Genomic DNA, 18,976 nt, shown 5'->3' with positions numbered 1-18,976 from the left:
CTTATGCCAGCTCCAACTGTAAGACATGGGATACTTTGTGTCCCACTGCCTACATCACCTTGGTCTAATGATGGACGACACTTTTAAAATGGAATACACAGACTATGAACTAATTGCCAACAAAATCCTTCATCAGCCAGTTAACAAAGCACAATACATCTATGTGAACTTCATCCAGGATGGACTTAAAAGACATTAGTCATTAATCTTACAGTTCATACAAAATCTTTGTTTAAACACTGACCCTTAACACTTACTTAGTTTACACATTTTAAACCATGACTTTCATTGCACACAAATAACAAAAAGAGGGGAACTGGCCCCCACAGTGAGTCTGGTTTCTCCCAAAGTTATTTTTCTCCATTAATCAACATCTTATGGAGTTTTGTGTTCCTTGCCACAGTCGCCTTCAGCTTGCTCACTGGGGTTCTAAATACAATAATTATTTAATTTTATACACAATTTACCGTAATTTCCGGACTATAAGCCGCAACTTTTTTCCCACGCTTTGAACCTTGCGGCTTAAACAATGACGCGGCTAATATATGGATTTTTCCCGCTTTCAAATTTTATAAAAAAAAAAAAAAAACATTCTGTGACGTGCTCAGTTTTTTGCCGGCATGAAGCTTTCATTAGACCAATGAAATTGCCGAACGGGTTAAGGTCAAAACAACTTTTTTGGTTTACTGTTTAGATTAAATCGAGCGCACTCAAACTTCCCATCATTCTGATTACGGTAGTAATTTTGTCACCCTCACCATGGCAAAGACATGGAGAAACGCATATGATGCTGCTTTCAAGTTGAAGGCGATTGATCTGGCTGCTGCACGGGAGCTTGGTCTTAATGAGTCGATGATAAGACGTTGGAAACAGCAGCGTGAGGAATTGACTCAGTGCAAAAAGACAACTAAATCTGAGGCTATTTAACTCCGACACCGAAGGAGATGACTTCAGTGGTTTCAGTGCACAGGACGAGGAAGATAGTGACCAATGACTTTCTTGGTAGGCTACTGTTTACTGCAAATGTTTTATTACAAGCCGTGTGTGGCAGCGGGGGCGTGGTCAAGCGCCTGTCCGGGAGAGAAAAGCTGTAAGGTGTTAGACATAATTTAGCTCAGGTGTAAGCGCCCTTACCGCTTTTCTCTCCTGGACGGGCGCTTGACTACGCCCCCCGCTGCCACACCGTGTTTCGTTAAAGCCTGTGTAAAGTTCATTTGTTTCAATGTACCGGTAGGCACCTGCGGCTTATAGACAGGTGTGGCTTATTTATGTTCAAAATAATATTTTATTTAAAAATCAGTGGGTGCGGCTTATATTCAGGTGCGCTCAATAGTCCGGAAATTACTGTACAATAATATTCCGCCGTGGAGGGTAGTGAGAGCGGATGAGCGAGTGGCTTTGTGACGACTGGAGAGGGGTGCTCTCCACGATGACGTCAGCACATCATGCACCTCAGGGAAAAATGGGACCGGGGGTCATCCACGTTAGATCCCGCGCTCTCCGATGCAGCGGCGAGCTCATCCACCTCAAGCTCCAGCAGGATAAGCAGGCTGGCTGTGAGGCGAGCCGCTGTTGCCTCGAGGGGGCGTAACCGGCGGAGCTGCACCCGCTGCCATCCCCAGATCGCCTCCATCACCAGCCGCATCGTCCTCAATCCCGTGGGAAGAAGGAGCAATGCGTGGGGCGGCTGGAGTGGCTTGCTTCCTATTGAAAGCAAGCCGCGACCGCAACGTTGCCATGGTCATGCCCTCGCAGTGAGAGCATGAACCATCCACAAAAGCAGCCTCGGTGTGATCGCTGCCCAGACACACGAGACAACGCCTGTGGCCGTCTGAAGAGGAGAGCACTCTACCGCATCCAGGAACTACACAGGGGCAGAAAGGCATCTTTAGAAAGACGCGTCCTGAAAAGGACGCTCAAACATTGCTGTGTATTGCTCTTTTAGTGAAATATACTCTTTTAAAGAAAATCTTTTTAATAACTCATTTAGAGTTTGTCTCTGCGCTGTCGAAGCGCCCAGGGGCAAACTGTACTGCGTGCAAGGAAGGAGAAAGCCGCTGTAATACGCCGTCAATCCAACAGCAAGCAGAGCGTCAGAGAAATACAGGAACAGGTGTGACTCATAGCAAACAGCATGCACAACCAAGAAAGAAGAATGAACTCAATGTATTTCCTCGCCTTTATACCCGTATCTCCGGGAGCGGGGTATGCAAATACTGTCTGCCAACTTCTCATTGGCCTTTTTTCATAGATCAGAGGCATATTCGGCACTCAAGAGACACAACGTTGAGAGAGCGACAGACGGGGAACTCAAGTTCTGATTTTATTTTTTAAGGCCACTAGATTGATTGAGCCGTAATCAACAACAAACGTGTCTCTACTATCCGAGTGTTCAGGCACATTGATGACGGCATCCTCTATTGATCTGTTTTGGCGAAACTCACAAGGAAGTGGCGTACGTCTCGAACAATCTCTCAAAAGACAATAAATGTGAGTGCAACTGGGAGTTTGTCATGCAAAGAATCTACAGTGGGTTTCTTAGGACCAGCAAATGATTTATTTAATATAAGCAATTTTTGTGTTCTCATAAGCCATCACTAAATTGAATGATATATATGATACATATGAGATACAGTATATTGCCATCCATGTATATATATCGGCAATCGGTCATCCTGCTCCTGGGAGTCGGAATTTATTATTCCACAATTAAATGAAAAATAAATATGGAAGAAGTCACACTAAAATACACACAAAATGAACAATGGCAAAAGCTCTTTTTCTGTTGTACAATTGAAAAAGTGTAAGTAAATACACCTGCATCATTTTACACAACCTATATGATTTAACCTCTATGACCTATATGATGCATGGTATCAGACAAATAATTAAAAAAACATTAACATTTTGCAACAGCCCACCAAGGGGAAATCATTAGCTTTACAAGATTAATAATATTCAACTGAAGCACTGAAACTATTTTGCTGAAACGCCCTTTCAGCGGCACACCTCGGGTATAATCAAGTATTCGAGATACCTACTGGTAAATTTGACTTCGCTTGGTTATTCATGTGCTTGGAACTCATAATTATGATATTTTCAACTCCACTTGAAGGTCACGTTGGTATTTGCTCCAACAATTTAAAAACCCATAACGGTCATCCTATAGTTTTGTCAACTAGACAATCTGGACCAACTAACGCAATGTCAATGACATCATTCTCTAAAACAATAATGCTGCTTAGCAACAAATCAAATCTCTGATATCAACCCAGTCAAATCAAAATGAAATGAATGAAAAGCTTTACAATATTTTTACTCATTAATGCACTTACGTGACAAAAGAACTGGCCAGAAGTCCCACAAGCCCCACGGCAGCCCCTCCAACCGCTGTTATCCGGCAACCGAGCAGATCTGTGAATACACTGACGATTGGTGAGCAGAAGAAGATCATACCCATGGAGAGAGAACCGACCCATGCTGCATACACACACAAAAACAAAAATAGAGTTAATTTATACATGGAAAACAGAGTGAGTAAAAACATTACTCAAAAGAGACAGATCACCCAGTCAGAACAAAACTCAAACTACAGGTCTCACAGAGGTCAGGTGGGTCTTTCTTCTATTATTTAATCTGCTTCATTTCAAACCCATTTGATTTATTTTTTTTCCAGTGTGACACCAAAAGTTTTTTTAAAGAATCGGTAAACTACCATCTGACTTCAGCTTCAGAGTTAAAATATAACGGACGAGTCATATGGACTACTTGTATGATTCTATTAAGGTGTTTTCTTGGACTTTTTTGAGCTGAAATATGTGCTCACTGTAAACGTCGTTGTGTGGAAAAGAGCTGCATGAAGATTCTTAAAAAAAATGACACCTTTTGTGTTCCTTTGTAAAAAACAAATGTTATATTTAGACATAGAAGACAATGTCGATTTAAAAATCTAGTGATCACTGATGTCCTTTAGCTTTTCCCCTAACTGAAATCATGTCTTTAAAATGAGACAATAATTCAAAGCTTGAACTATGATGTAAATTAAATATAATTTGATTGTCTGTATTATTTATGTGCAAATTTTTTATTTTGGTTTCTCAGCCCTTTGACAGCCCAAGTAACAGATATAAACCTGTGTTTTGATCTGGTTTTAATTAAACGGTTTATGACCTTTCCCCGTCTTTCAGATGAGATGTTAAACAGAGGTCCTGACTCTCTGTGGTCATTAATAATTCCAGGAAACTTCTCATAATGAGTAGAGATGCACCGATTGCAATTTTCTTGGCCGATACCGATTTTTTCAGATTCCGATTTTCTTTCTAAGAACTATTATTGACCACATATACAAACAAAATCTACCTTTCTTCAATGCAAAATTTTATTTTCATAATACTATTAATTATTAAACTACATTTTCCCCCAAACTGCACTAAGTTACAGGATCTTCTCTCACTTAAACAACTCTCAAAATAAAGTGCTCTGTGACTGGAAAGAGGTAGAAATAACAATTAACTGCAAATGAGTTGCTTTATATAACAGATGTCATTTTCCACTATTTTTATAAATGGACCTTTTTCTCTTTATTACTCGTCTAACAAAACAATTCCAAAGATCTGAAAAACTGAAGTGTCCAATACGCTCAACTTACGTTAGATGTACAAATATCAGTTGTAAAACTGAGCACTGCTTTGGGAACGGCTTGCATACCTGTCAACACTCCCGTTTTTCCCGGGAGTCTCCCGTTTTGTTATTTCTCCCAAAAAAACTCCCGTAATTTGCATGGCCCAAACAACGTTATATGAATAATCACATCAACATATTATTCCAAGGTGGTCCAGTTGCCAGATCTTGAATGAAACGCATCCTACTCACACAATCGACACATCATACACATTACAAATCATTTATGACCACAATCTGGCAACCAAAACCCATTTGCGCTGTTGATATCTGCGCAGGCAGTAGACGCGGGAAGTTAAATCAAGCATCACTGGTAGATGGGAGGAGAAGACTCAGCTGGTGCTCCGGTGAAAAAAACAAAATATACATGTACATTTAACAACAGCTGGATGGAAGAATTGAATTTCCTATCCTGAAGCCATATTGACAATGCCCACGCCTTTTGCAATGTGTGTCGCACTGATTTTAATATTGGACACGGTGGGACACGTTAAATCTCAACGGCACAATTTGTATGTATTTAGCCTGCCTCTGCCATCCAGCACCCCCCTTCCCCTCTCGCAGATTTGTGTACCCAAATGTTGACAGATAACAGGCTGTGTGTGTTACATGACATGAGATTAAACATCTCTGGCAACGCGACGTCGGAGAGTACCTCCTACTCTGTATCGAGGAAATGTATCAGATTTCTGATCCCTCTGTCCTCAACTATGGAGAACAGCTGGTCATCCAGGGCCATGAATTCCATCATTTTCCTCGTAATTGCTTTGGTATTTTCGCTGCTCATACCAAGGAATGATAGGAGAGGCTGCTGACTTGTGGCTGGCTCTGAGCTCTGGCTAGCTTTAGCCGCTTTCACTTTTTAGCTTCTTTTTTAAAATGGGCATTTTCTGCTGGGTGATGGTGTTTTAAATGTCTAATTATGTTTGTTGATCCAAAAGTTATTGTGGTGGTTCCCCCACGGTTTACTTTGGCCTTACAATTATTCCACATTTCGAACTTTATGTATTCTTCACTCACACAGTGAAGATCTTCCACGGCAATGACATGTTTACGTGCGGCTGTGACGTTATTGCCTGTGCTGCATGCTCCTCGGCCTCATCCGGGCCGAGCATGCAGAAAATCGGCTAATTCCGGTCCCTGGCCGGTCAAGCGGTGCATCTCTAATAAAGAGTAGGGGTAGAACCCTTGCCAAATATCCCCCATTGGCCCTTCTCAATCATGGCCACCTAATAATCCAATATTATGTCAAAAATGGCAGAAAAGAAACGGCTTTCTCAAGAAATTCATCAGTAAATCATTGTTTTGAGGAATGAAGGTTATACAATGCTTGAATTTGCCAAAAATCTGGAGATTTCATACACAGATGTACACTACAGGCTTCAAAGACGAAGCACAACTGGCTCTAACAAGGACAGAAAGAGATGTGGAAGGCCAGATATATAGCTAAACAAGAGGATAAGTACATCAGAGCCTCTAGTTGTAGAAATAGACGACTCACATGTCCTCTGCTGACAGTTTCAAGTACAACAGTAAAGAGAAGGCTCAGGGATGCAGGCCTTATGGGAAGAATTGCAAAGAAAAAGCCACTTTAAAACAGAAACACAAAAAGAAAAGGTTTGAGTGGGCAAAGAAACACAGACATTGGACAACAGATAATTGGAAAAGAGTGTTATGGATCTAAACCCCATTGAGCTTTTGTGGGATCAGCTAGACTGTAAGGTGCGTGAGAAGTGCCAGATAAGACAGACACATCTATGGCAAGTGCTACAGGAAGTGTGGGGTGAAATGTCACCTGAGTATCTGGACAAACTGACAGCTAGAATGCCAAGGATCTGCAAAGCTGTCATTGCTGCACGTGGAGGATTTTTTTATTAGAACACTTTGAAGTAGTTTAAGAAGTTCAGAATCTGTTTTTTTTTTTCAAACTGTAATAGTAATTTTTCATGTTATTAATGTCCTGGCTATACACTGTGATCAGTTGAATGCCATATTGGCGAACAAAAGTACCAATTTCTTTACATAAGAGTATTATTCCAAACTTTCAGCCACCAGTGTATCTAAAGTATTTTCATGATTTATGTTTAAAGCATAAATGTAATTCTGTGCATGTAAACGTGGTCGATGTTGCAATGATTTGCATGGTGGGGGGTTCTGAAACAGTGAGTGTGCCATGCTGATGAGATATTGATGAGTGGAAAGGTGTGCGGGGATGAATGTTATATAAAAAAAAAAAGCAAACATACACAGCACAAGCAACAAATTGGATTTAAAAATACAGAAATAATCACTAAAAACTATTATGTTAGTTTCAAATAATGCACATCTAATTTCTCAAAGCTTAAAATCAATTTGGCAAAAATAAAACACACTAGTGCAATGGTAGAAATGTTTAAAACCGGTCAAGATTTGACTTTACCGTTTACACTTTACCGTGGTAGGTATTTTTTGCAGCTATTAGTGGGCAGGGTTGCATTATATTATTTACATGTAGGAACAAAAGAATCATACAGTACTGCAAAAAAACAGACATGTCCCAAACAAGTCAAGTAAAGGAAGAAATTTTGAAAGAAAGTTGTAAACAAAGTTTTGAAAATAATTACAATTTGAAAGAATGTTTTAGTTTCTTTTGAAAGAAAGTTTCAAAGAACGTTTGAAAGTTAGAAAGATAGTTTGAAAGAAAGTTTTAGTGTAAAACTTCTAAAAAAAAAGTTAAAAAGAAAAAATTTAAATATACGAACAAATATAAAAAAAGGTTTAAAGGAAAGGCTGAAAGAGTTTCAGTTTGAAAAAGGTTAGATGTTTGAAAGAAAACATTTGAAAAACAGGCTCAAAAGAAAGAGCAAAAGAAAGTTTGAAATAAAAAACAAACAACTCTGAAATGTTAAAAAGACAGTTTGAAAAAGACAGTTTGAAAGAAAATTTGAGTTGGAATGACTTTGAAAGTTTAAAAGAAATAGTTTCAAATATAAATGTAAAAAAAATTAAAGTTTGAAAGGAAGTTGGAATGTTTGAAACTTCAAAAGTTGAAAATATTAATAATAAAATGACAAAACAACATTTTAAAAGAAGGTTTAAAAGAAAGTTTGAAAGAACGTTTTAGTTTCGTCATTAAAAGTTTCGATGTTTGAAAGAAAGTTTCAAATGAAGATCAAACAAAAGCTTTAAATGAAGAGAACAAAAAACACTGAAAGAAATGTTAAAAATACAGAAAGTTCGAAACAACATTTTTAAAAAGAAAGCTTGAAAAAAAGGTTTTAAAGAAATAGTTTTAAAGAAAGCTTGAAAGTGTAAAAGTTTTAGTTTGAAAGTTTGAGAGTTTGAAAGAAAGTTCAGAAGAAAGAACGAACGAACAAGCAAACAAAGCGTTAAGAAAACCCTTGTTCTGTAATAAAGGGTTATTTATTACAGGACAAGCCTCAGTTGCCTCTGCTTCTGAGACAGTCAATCCACGCATCTTATCACGTGGCTCATTGGGCATGACACCGTGGAGACTCACAGCATGTGGAGACTCATGCTACTCTCCGCAATCCACGCACAACTTACCACGCGCCCCACTAATCATGACCACAAGGAGGTTACCCCATGTGACTCTACCCCCCCTCGCAACCGGGCCAATTTGGTTGCTTAGGAGACCTGGCTAGAGTCACTCAGCACACCCTGAATTCAAACTGGTGACTCCAGGAGTGATAGTCAGCATCAATACTCACTGAGCTACCCCAGGCCCCCTTCTTATGTTTTATGAATGTTTTTCATGTTGAAAAGAAGAAATTTGATTTTAGACCAAAACAAGTTTTTGAATGTTTTGTGTTTTTAATTATATTTTTATTTTCAGCTTGTAAACCATGTAAATGTTATCATCAAATTCAAACAATAAATGTTGTTTTGAAGCTTCTTAATGTGGTGACCAATCATGCTAATTGATGCGCTGCATATTGTGCTCTCTCTCCATGATCTTTAGAGTTCATAGAAACAATAATTACAGTATAACATTAGAAAGCTGAGTCTTTCTTTTTCACACCCATCCACATCCCTATTGGAGTTGGCCACAGCGGAGACAGCCTCCACCACCTTTTCCCATTCTCCCATCTCTTACTTTCAACATGTTCAACTACACTATTATGAACAGCAGCAGCAACATTAGTATAGAAACATCACACAGAATGTTTCCATTTTCCTCAATTCGAATCAGGTTGTCTTTTTATTCTTTAATGATTAATCATGTACTGTCTGCACCAGTGCTCATCACCTTGGTTTTACTTCATGATGAGCGATATTTCCACAAGTAACTACACAAGTGGAACCACAATGTTAGCACAGCAAACAAACTTGGGCTCTAAGTGCTCATGTCCTCAACATGTTCCACGGAAACTGCGAATGGTGCAAATCTCTTTTCTTGAATCAACACGCTACCTCTCTTTGTTTTGACCGATGACAGCTGCCACAAATTTAGACAGAAGTCATTTTGATGTTATATCATAGTTTGATTGATGACACTGCCAGCTAATGCCTAGTTTGGATCTTATATTGGTACTGCTTCATTAATACTGTGGATTTTAAAGGAATATTCTGGGTGAAATACAAGTTAAGCCCAATCAACAGCAACAAACTTACAACAATTGCCCTTTTTCTATTGTTATTACACTTCGGTCAAGATTTCTACAAACTGAAGGTTAAGTCAAATCATTATTTTCTGTTGTAAATGACAGCGTTCACTAAACAGATGCATGTGGTATTTCAGTGCAAAACCCTGCATCTTATTGACCACCCACAATCTAATTTAAGCAGACACAATCAGTGCTGAAATAGCACCTCGTCTTGAGTATTCAATTAATTCAATGCCATTCCTATCCACACAAACACCCCTATCAAGAGAGACAAATTAAAATTCTAAATCAGGTAAGGAATTACACGAATCACTATTTCATAAATACAGGTTAATTGGGACACTTTCCGTTAATTTGTCAATTCCATTGTTTTTCAAATATCCATCCAGATGGCGTCATCAATAGGCATTTTTCCACACAATTGTGGAACTAGTACCTGAACTAAAATGAGTCTCTAACTAAATGGAACTAAACCTGTTAAAAAAATACATCTAAAATTGTTTTTCCACCAAAGACACAGAAAGCAAGAACTTTGACATACGGTATGTGGCTCTGTTACTACCCCCTTGAGGACTGTGGGTTTGCTGAAATGTGTTACCACCATAGTAACACAAGAATGCCCATTAAGTGCATGCAATGGGACCACACTTGCAATGTGATGGCCAAGCACTCACGACTGTGTTTGCATACAGTATATTTCTGGCCTTAATTCACTAGGTGGCATTTCAAAGGACCCATCCTCAATTTTTACCTCAAACAATGGTGAGCACTTCATGTATTGTGTTGGTGCTTAATAGTGTTTAGACAAGATCATGGAAATGTTGAGCTATGGAAAGAATAACACTACAGAGATAGATCCGTAAACATCACACTGACCTTCCTTGTCTTCTCATAAAGAGTTATGCTCTCCTCTTCCTGAAAGCCAAGTTCCTGAATAACACAAATAAGCATCGCTGTTTCAACACTTGAATCTGTGATGCCACATTCAGTGGAACGATATCATCAGTTTCCTGATTCTGTGTTTTGCGTGATTAGATTACAGAGGTAACACACCCTGGACCAAGAGTCAGGAGTTCAAGAGCAACTAAATTCATGGACAATTAATTTGATTGTCTTCTGTTTTGTGGATCAATGAGCCTAAACAGGACTACAGTGACAACACAGACCGCTGAAAGGCCAAAGGAAAGGGTGAAAACAAATAGATGAACACAAAGGTTGTGTGTTAGGTTCTCACACTTGTCAACACCAGCCTCATGGAAAACTAACACCAGTAAGATACACTTTGGGGACATCGCCTTCTAATTAACCAGCTTAGCTAGACCTGTACTAATTTATGAATGATATGCCTACGACGTTGGATGTAATCATACTTGATTCAATTGCAATCTTAATATCGACAAAGTCCACGGTATGCAAATCTCACAGGAACTCACGTTTATAGTAGAAGGTACTTGTAATGTGCAAGAGCAATTTCATTAACAGATAAAAATGCATTATCACAGAATTACTCAATCTTTTTTGTAGTGTTTGCAACATTTTGCACTCAGACAAGAATGCTCCCTTAAATTGTGTGGTTTGGTAACCACCCACCAACCAGTCTGGCAATTCCAGAACATTCTGACAGGCACTTAGCAAGGCACTTAGCAAAACCCCACTTTGTACATATTAGCAACTGCATTACCACATCCTAGCAAAAGCACACAACACTAGGGATGCAACTAAAAATTATTTTGATTATCGATTAATCTTTGATAATTTCTTCGATTAATCTGATAAAACACAAAATTGTATTTCCTGTATTTTATTAAAACAGAAATTATAAAGTCCAAAAGGATTTGGTTAAATTTATGGGACTGAATTCACAATTCGATACTCTCACAACAAAGCCTGAATGATGAAAATGTAAGTTTGAATTTATTATTAATACTTTCAGTGCACATGCAAAACAGTTCCTTGTCGATAATTTCCATTATCGTTAATTATTGATTTTATCGATTATTTGTTGCAGCCCTACTGACAACCAGAAAAACCTTCTAGCAAACACAGCAACATGCTAAAAACCACTCCTAATCAACCACATTGTAACAACCTGGCAAACACCCACAACACTATCCAACACCCGCATCGTGGTGACAGATTTTACACTGGCAAGCATCACCAGCATTTTCTTAAATTTAAAAATGTGGTTTATGTCATCCAGCTGTGGTGCATTTTCTGCTTTTCAGGAGTCAGGTAAACCCACATCATTTTAGATTTGACTAAGACATTTCATAATACAACCACAGAAATCAAGGGACACAAGCAAGGATGAATTTGCAAAGCAAAACTGTTTAAGAGTTTCCACTTGTATTTCAAAATATGCCTGTTATGCAAACATTTACTTAAAAGTGTTTGGTGCTAGCAAACTTAAGCAGAGTCATCTTCTGTTTTAAGTATGGGAGATGCCAGTTTAAATTCAATTTTATGCGTATCCGATTGGAATTCGATCTTCATTTTCTGGCATATCTGCATTGGTTGCTATAGCAATGACGTTGGGGAATGGAAAAGTGTGTTTAGCTTATAACATGGCAATGTGTATCTGCGGCGCTGGATTACACCTTTTGAGGCAGCTTAGGAGACGGTGGATGCTGTCATGCGCCACTTTTTTCAGGCTGCCGTCTCCACCGGTATTATTGTTTAAAGTGGTGTGTGATCCAGACAGACTAGTCGTGACTGGTGGACTCGTCTGATAGCCACCTTTCATGAAACGATTAAGCTGTCGAACTTCAAGATTCCCGTAATAATATTCTCAGCTAGACCTACACTCCGCCACCACTGCCAGCATGTTTCCTGTAATAATGTGTGACGTATAACTGGTCTTTACGTAGATGAAATAATGACATATGGCAAAAAGCCACTTGTGATCTGATCCGAGAGATCAGACTGAAACGGATTTCCAACCACATATTTTGAATAGGATTTAAACCACATATGAATGTAGCTTTAAACTATATCTGATCGGATTCCTATTGGATATGCAAAAAAATCCGATTTGGATTCTGAAAATAGCCTTTCCCCGTCTGTCGCTCACTTCGACGTTACGTCTCTCGAGCACCGAATATGCCTCTGATCTATGAAAAAAGGCCAATGGGAATTAGGCAGACAGTATTTACATACCCCGCCCCGGACATACGGTTATAAAAGCGGGCAAATACGTCGAGTTCATTCAGAAATCTTCGGAGGAGGAGATGGTCGTGTTGCAGTCAGCTGCGAGTCACACACCTGTTCCTGTTTTCCTCTGACGCTTGCCTGTTGGATTCGACGGCGCATTACAGCGGCTTTCTCCTTCTCTGCATGGCAGTGCAGTTTGCCCCTGGGTGCTTCGACAGCGCAAGAAACTTACAAGATTTATAGAGTTATAAAAGAGTGATTTTCTCTAAAAGAGTTATTTCCTATAAAAGAGCAAATACGCAGCTGGCGTTGAACGTCCTTTTCAGGATGCGTCTTTATAAAGATGCCCTTCTGCCCCTGCGTAGTTCCTGGATGCGGTAGAGTGATCTCAGCTTCAGACGGCCACAGGCGTTGTCTCGTGTGTCTGGGTTGCGATCACACCGAGGCAGCGTTTGTGGATGGTTCATGTTCTCACTGTGAGAGCTGTAACCTGAGGGGCCCATGTGATGTATCTCACCACTTACCTCCCCCTTGCTGGGCAGGTGTGGTCTTTCCCCCCTGAAAGAATAGGAAACTGGGTAAGACCCCCTTCCCACGATGCGTGTAAGGGCCCCAGCTGCTTTGGCTCTATGCCCCTGCTTAGGGTAACCAAAAGAGTTCCGACGTCTTTTATGGGGCATTGGGGAAGGGTACGTGCACTTTGACACAACTGGTCGCCTTTGCACATAAATATACCTGCCCGCCCTTGTGTCAGCAGTACACCTACACGGCTCAGCGCATGCCGTGATTTGAATTGGACCCCTAGTGTCGCTTCTTCGACATAACGTTGAAGTGAGCGACAGACGGGGAACGTCTAGGTTACGGATGTAACCTCTGTTCCCTGATGGAGGGAACGAGACGTTGTGTCCTCCTGGCCATGTTGCTGAGCCGAGCCACTGCAGTGGCCGGACCATTCCGGCTCCTCAGAAAATTCCTGAATGAACTCAACGTATTTGCCCGCTTTTATACACGTATGTCTGGGGTAGGGTATGCAAATACTGTCTGCCTAATTCCCATTGGCCTTTTTTCATAGATCAGAGGCATATTTGGCACTCAAGAGAGACCCCTAGTGTCGCTTCTTCGACACAACGTCTCGTTCCCTCCATCAGGGAATGGAGGTTACATCCGTAACCTAGACGATTTCACAAGATTCAGGAAGTAAAACAATGTGATCTGCATATAGCAAAGCTCGATCGTACTGTAGCGGTCTAGGGGGAATCAAATCATGTGATGTCACATAAAGCAGCATTATGAACTGATAATTGGTACAATCACCTTGGAGAAACCTGGGTTAAGTGCCTTGATCAAGCGGTGCAAATGGAGACGGCTGACTCCTTCTGAGATACAAACCAACAACCTTCTGGTTAAGAGGCTTGGGATTTACCCACTACCCCACCCTACCCTATGGATGCTGCAGAAAATAATGCAGCCACAACAACTGGGTTTCTCATTGCTTCAGTTGTATTGTTGTTTCATTGGAATTTTGCATTGTTTCATCTTGGACAGCCTTGACAAACGAACAGCCCAGCATGAATAAAAAGACAGATACAAGAGATCATAGAATCATACCGCAGACAGTTTAACACAGGTTTCTATAAGTGCCTAGCCTCTAAAAGCATGCCTGCAGGAGTACTATATTCTCTAAGATTTACATTTATGATCCTGTTTCATCCCCATGAGCACAAGGCTTGGGCCTTAATTTGCTTCTCCACATCTGGGCTTAATAACAGAGGTTTAGGTCTTCGTCATCTAACAGATCCTAACTGCTGCCCTTCAGGCTTTTTCTGAAGATCAGAGAGGGTTTTATGGGTATACGACAGAGATGAATACTTCTGTTGGCCAATTCCAGCTCTGGACATTTCCTAACCCCCGGGCCTTATGGGCAAATCAGTCCACTCAGCCACCATCTTCAAAATGTTCCTGTGCAGTTATTTACTATGAATACAAGCAGGAAACTTTTACACGTCCTATCTACTGTACATGAATGGTGAAAGAGCAAAATCTCCAAAATGGTTGGTCGAGATTACATTCAAAGAACACTTAAAATCAGCAGTAAAATCAAAAATAGTTTGATAAATTGTGCTCCTTTAGCTCAGAAGTGCATGTGCATTCTCGAGTAAACTGACAGGTGATTGGCTGACTATCAAAAAGGTGATTGGCTCTTATAACTGCAAGCAGGAAATTCTATTCCAACAGTTGCCATATTCAGTTACAATTTGGAAGTATGCTCTTAGTATGCAGTATGCTAGCACACTATTCAAAACATATCTCAACACTTTTCTCATGATGACTTTGCAAAATTCGCTGAAGCGCCGTCCTGCAGATGTAGAACAAATGTTTGGGGAGCTAAGAGGGGGGTTTGGGGTGAATCTGTAGGAAGACCAAGCACTACTGCACACAGCTGGGGTAGATTATGGGTAATTTCAACTCAAGAGACCACATGAAGAGCCACCAGAAGAGGAAGAGTTCCTACCACAATTAAGGCCAAAAAGGAACAGCTCTTATGTAATGTTCAAACGGCATTCAGACATATCTAGCTCAACAAGAAGTGCTTCCCTTCAGTTGAGCAATCAATATAATGAGTAAGTCAAACCCATGTGATGGAGGGCTGGAATGCTTGTGATGAGAAAAGATTAAAATAGGCTTCAGAGATAATACAAAAAAAACCCATTGTTTTTTCCATAACCTAACTGTCTCATTTCTTGACACTTTACACACCCAACACATTTATAGTCTCAGATCCTCATTGGTGAGATTGCCAGACATATTTAGTAGAAGTTGAGTCTAGAATCCCAAGTGTGCATTGCGATAGAGTACACGGTTGTTTCCCAAGAGAGCTATTGCTAAACAGCAAGATACACTTTGCCAAAGCATCTGGAATTTGCATCTTCAATCTTGTTGAAACTTTGCAGAGTAATGCTCAGATACAAGTGTAGATAGTCTTACAATAGTATCACAGCCTGGTTTTTCTGTCTCTTTGTAGTGGTGATGTGTACTGGTCAGATTCAGGTCAGATTCAGGGCTGGTAAACTGAGGATTGCTGGTTCGATCCTCACAAAGAGCCATCACATTTGTACCCTTAACCTCAGGTAAGGCCGGGGGATTGTCACTGGTTCTTGATGCCAGTATATGATGAAATTAGAAGTAGTATATTTAAAAATGTATATTTCAGAGAAATTTACCTCATGGTAATGTATCAACATAGCCAGGTCTATAGGGGGGGCATTGCCCCCCTACATTTTCCTGGTGCCCCCCCTCCCAAGTTGGACAGCGAAACAACAAAGGGGGACCTCCTTGGTAAGAAGAGAGAACCTATTGCCCACCCTAATTGCACGGGTATACTTGTTTTTCTGCGTTACAGATAATATCCCGCCTGGTTGACCGCGATACATTTCAAAGTATACTATTTTGACTATGCGCAGATGCCGCATGCACACAACGACTGCTTAGTGATTCTATTTTAGTACAGTTAATGGCTTGTGCAACAACAGATGATAAAACTGGGCCTCACGCGGACAGTCCGCACAGACTGTGCTAGTCACGTATACTGTGCATGGAATGACATGGAACTACGTCAACCAAAGTATAATTTGGCATTAAGGGACAAAATGATTACCTCCCCCCCCACAAGACCACATCACAGAACAAGCCCTGTGTATCAATATTCTAATATCAACCAATATTTCTATTTTTTACATGGGAAAGAGTGGACCACTACTCAAGTCAAGCGGAGTGTGCGAAGAGACAAAATGTACTGCCACATTAGGTTAATTAGCACTAAATTATTTCTATTCGACAAAAATGCAAAGTCTGAACGAGTTAAGAATATATAAGTCTATAAGATGTTTCAATTCATAAGGATGTCAATACAGATTCTTTATACAGCTATACCACAAAGGTTTTCATGTAATGATTAACATGTTGGAACCAATACACGATATAAATATCTCAGTTTTGAACTGCAATACATTAAACATGAAGAATGGGAATATTATTATATCACAACCCACAAATCACTACACTGATTTCATATCACTAATATCATATCACTAGGCTGATTCCAACCCCTAGAACGCATCGCAAGTAAGTCATAGAAACAAATTCACAATTAATTTGGTGATAATGCAAAAGTTGTGTGTCTGCCTAAAATAACGAAGCGTAAGCAAAGATAATTTACTGCGGAAACCCATCCAGGTCATGATATAAGGCCTCAAAGTTTTTGAAAGGAATTCAGTTTTAATCTGCATCACTTGCCCGCCCCTTATCAACACACTGACCAACTGCTGCAGGGCTCCATGAGGCCATTCGGCAAATCTATGCTCACACACACACACACACAAACACACACACACACACACACACACAGATGAAGCTGTAGTGTTCCTTTAGGCTCACGCTTCCCTTGTTTACATTATCTATTTATCTTTCAGTAACCTTCAACTAACAGTGTGTCAACAGAGATCAAATGCTCTGTAGACGATTAACTAAAATGTGCAGGAGCAGAGAGGGAAGACATCGTTGGAAAGCCACATTGCACGTGTCGCCAATGGCAAACTCCACCTGCTTCTTCCCAGATAACTCCAAGGCTAATCTGTGAATGATAGCTCATTTATATCAAGGAGGCATTTCTAGGCAAGACTGTAAACATATCCATTCCACATATTCAGAATGGACCTTAGTCAGAGTAGATGAAATATTTAAAGTTGAAACGTGTCCTTTCTGCAACACTAACGTCACCAAATGGAATTGCAAATATAACTACTATTTTTGAACAAGTTTCCAGAACACTACCCATGTCTTCCATTGATTAACCAAACAGATAGTCACACCATTGGTTGATCCAGTGTTGCCTTGTTTGGCTGAACGGAACACTCAAACACGTCACTCCACTATCATCCACCACTGTGGCATCATCAAATGAAACCAAACTATGCTCAGTATTAACAGAGTGGATGTTTCCGGCAAAAATGCAATCTTCAGTAATGAAGAGTCTTTTGCCATTCATGTAATTACATTCAAATTTAACTTCTTAAAAATTACACTTGAGTATGTGGTTCCCTTACCTACTGCGTTCCCTTACCATTCAATTCTGCTAACAACAGCAAAACTACCAAGCATTTGCACAATCAATAACAGAAAGAAAGAGTTAAGGTAAACCAGATAATGAAGTGTGATAAACTAATCTGTGTTATTTTTATTTCAGATAAGACACCAATCTTGATTTGCAGTGACAGTGGAAACACAGTGACCAGATACATTCACAGATACTGATGCATGATCTGAATTATTATGAACACACAGAACACTGATAGCATATATATTGAATAGTGAAGAGTGAAGGAAAAGCAGTCAACAAGTGTCCAGCATTCATGGGAACTCCATCAATACTACTAAAATATTATTTTGATTTAAAAAAAATTGGTCAGTTCAGAATTCTCATACTTTCATTTGTGTTATTACTTAGTTTTGATGCTTTACTATTGTTCTAAAATGTGGAATCAGTAGGTGTTCTCAGCCACCTGGTAATTGCATTAACGTTATTTAGTGCTGTGGATAAATTGGGACACTAAATTATGATTGGATGAACACACACCTACAAACATTCTACATAAACGTGTCAAGTCGCTAGCCTTGAACAGTATACCGTTAGACTACTGAATGATATTACTTGGAAGAATTGTTTATTCTGATAAAAATATGAAATGCACACTGCTGTCTTGCTCTTGCTGCCATTTTAGAAAAGCAATAATCCACTTGAATGGCAAGATTTTTCCACAGTTAAAGAGGGCAAGCAGAATGTCTCTTCACATAACAGTACACTTCCGAGCAGCATTACAGGAGTATTATGAGATTTACAGAAAAAAGTTACAGTGATCTAAAGTGATTTGATGCCGTTTTATTTTATTGGACAGAAACTTGTGAGTAGTAGTACAAAACAAAGGTGTGTTCTTAATGGGACCACTGAGGCTACACGCATTCAGTTTGAGGAGTTTGTTCAATCAATGGCAGTTGGGGGGGTCATATTCAAAAAAGCTGTTTGAAAAGTCATCACTGTTGCTATTCTGGTTTGGTGACAGTAGTGCCGCAGAAGTGACACAGTTCACCTTTATACTAGTGTGCTCAGTATTGCTAATGTGTAATCATGTTGCACTGGTCGATACGGTAGATATGGCGTTGTGCAACATCATGCAATAGCAATAGTTTTTTATTAGTAATGCCAATGCAGTCAGCCATGATTGAGGTTTCAGAAAAGGCGAGAGCTCCATGTAAAATAAAACAGCTTTTAATCGAATACTCATATGGGTCATATTCATCTACATCATGTGAATGTTGGATTGTACACATACTGTACCATTTCTTTAGGGCTAAAACTTTTCATGAGGAAAAACTTACAGAGTGCACTTTTACAGTTGAAGTCAGAAGTTAACATACACTTAGGATGAAGTCATTAAAACCCACTTTTTAACCACTCCGAAGCTCTAATTATTGAGCTCCAAACT

At 39.8% G+C, this 18,976-nt stretch overlaps 1 protein-coding gene across 1 annotated transcript in view; it reads right to left on the bottom strand.

Moving 5' to 3' along the window:
* LOC127624251 (monocarboxylate transporter 10-like) overlaps nt 1-18,976 on the bottom strand; it is a 69,844-nt gene that overhangs the window by 38,290 nt on the left and 12,578 nt on the right. Inside the window, exon 2 of the mRNA XM_052098990.1 lies at nt 3,336-3,480. Within this exon, the coding sequence (XP_051954950.1) occupies nt 3,336-3,480 (145 nt within the window). The remainder of the gene's footprint in view (nt 1-3,335; nt 3,481-18,976) is intronic.

Source organism: Xyrauchen texanus, chromosome 30, assembly GCF_025860055.1.
Source record: "Xyrauchen texanus isolate HMW12.3.18 chromosome 30, RBS_HiC_50CHRs, whole genome shotgun sequence".
NCBI classification, from domain to species: Eukaryota; Metazoa; Chordata; class Actinopteri; order Cypriniformes; family Catostomidae; genus Xyrauchen; species Xyrauchen texanus.
Note: the sequence above shows the minus strand (reverse complement) of the source record. Positions and strands in the feature narration are given on the sequence as shown.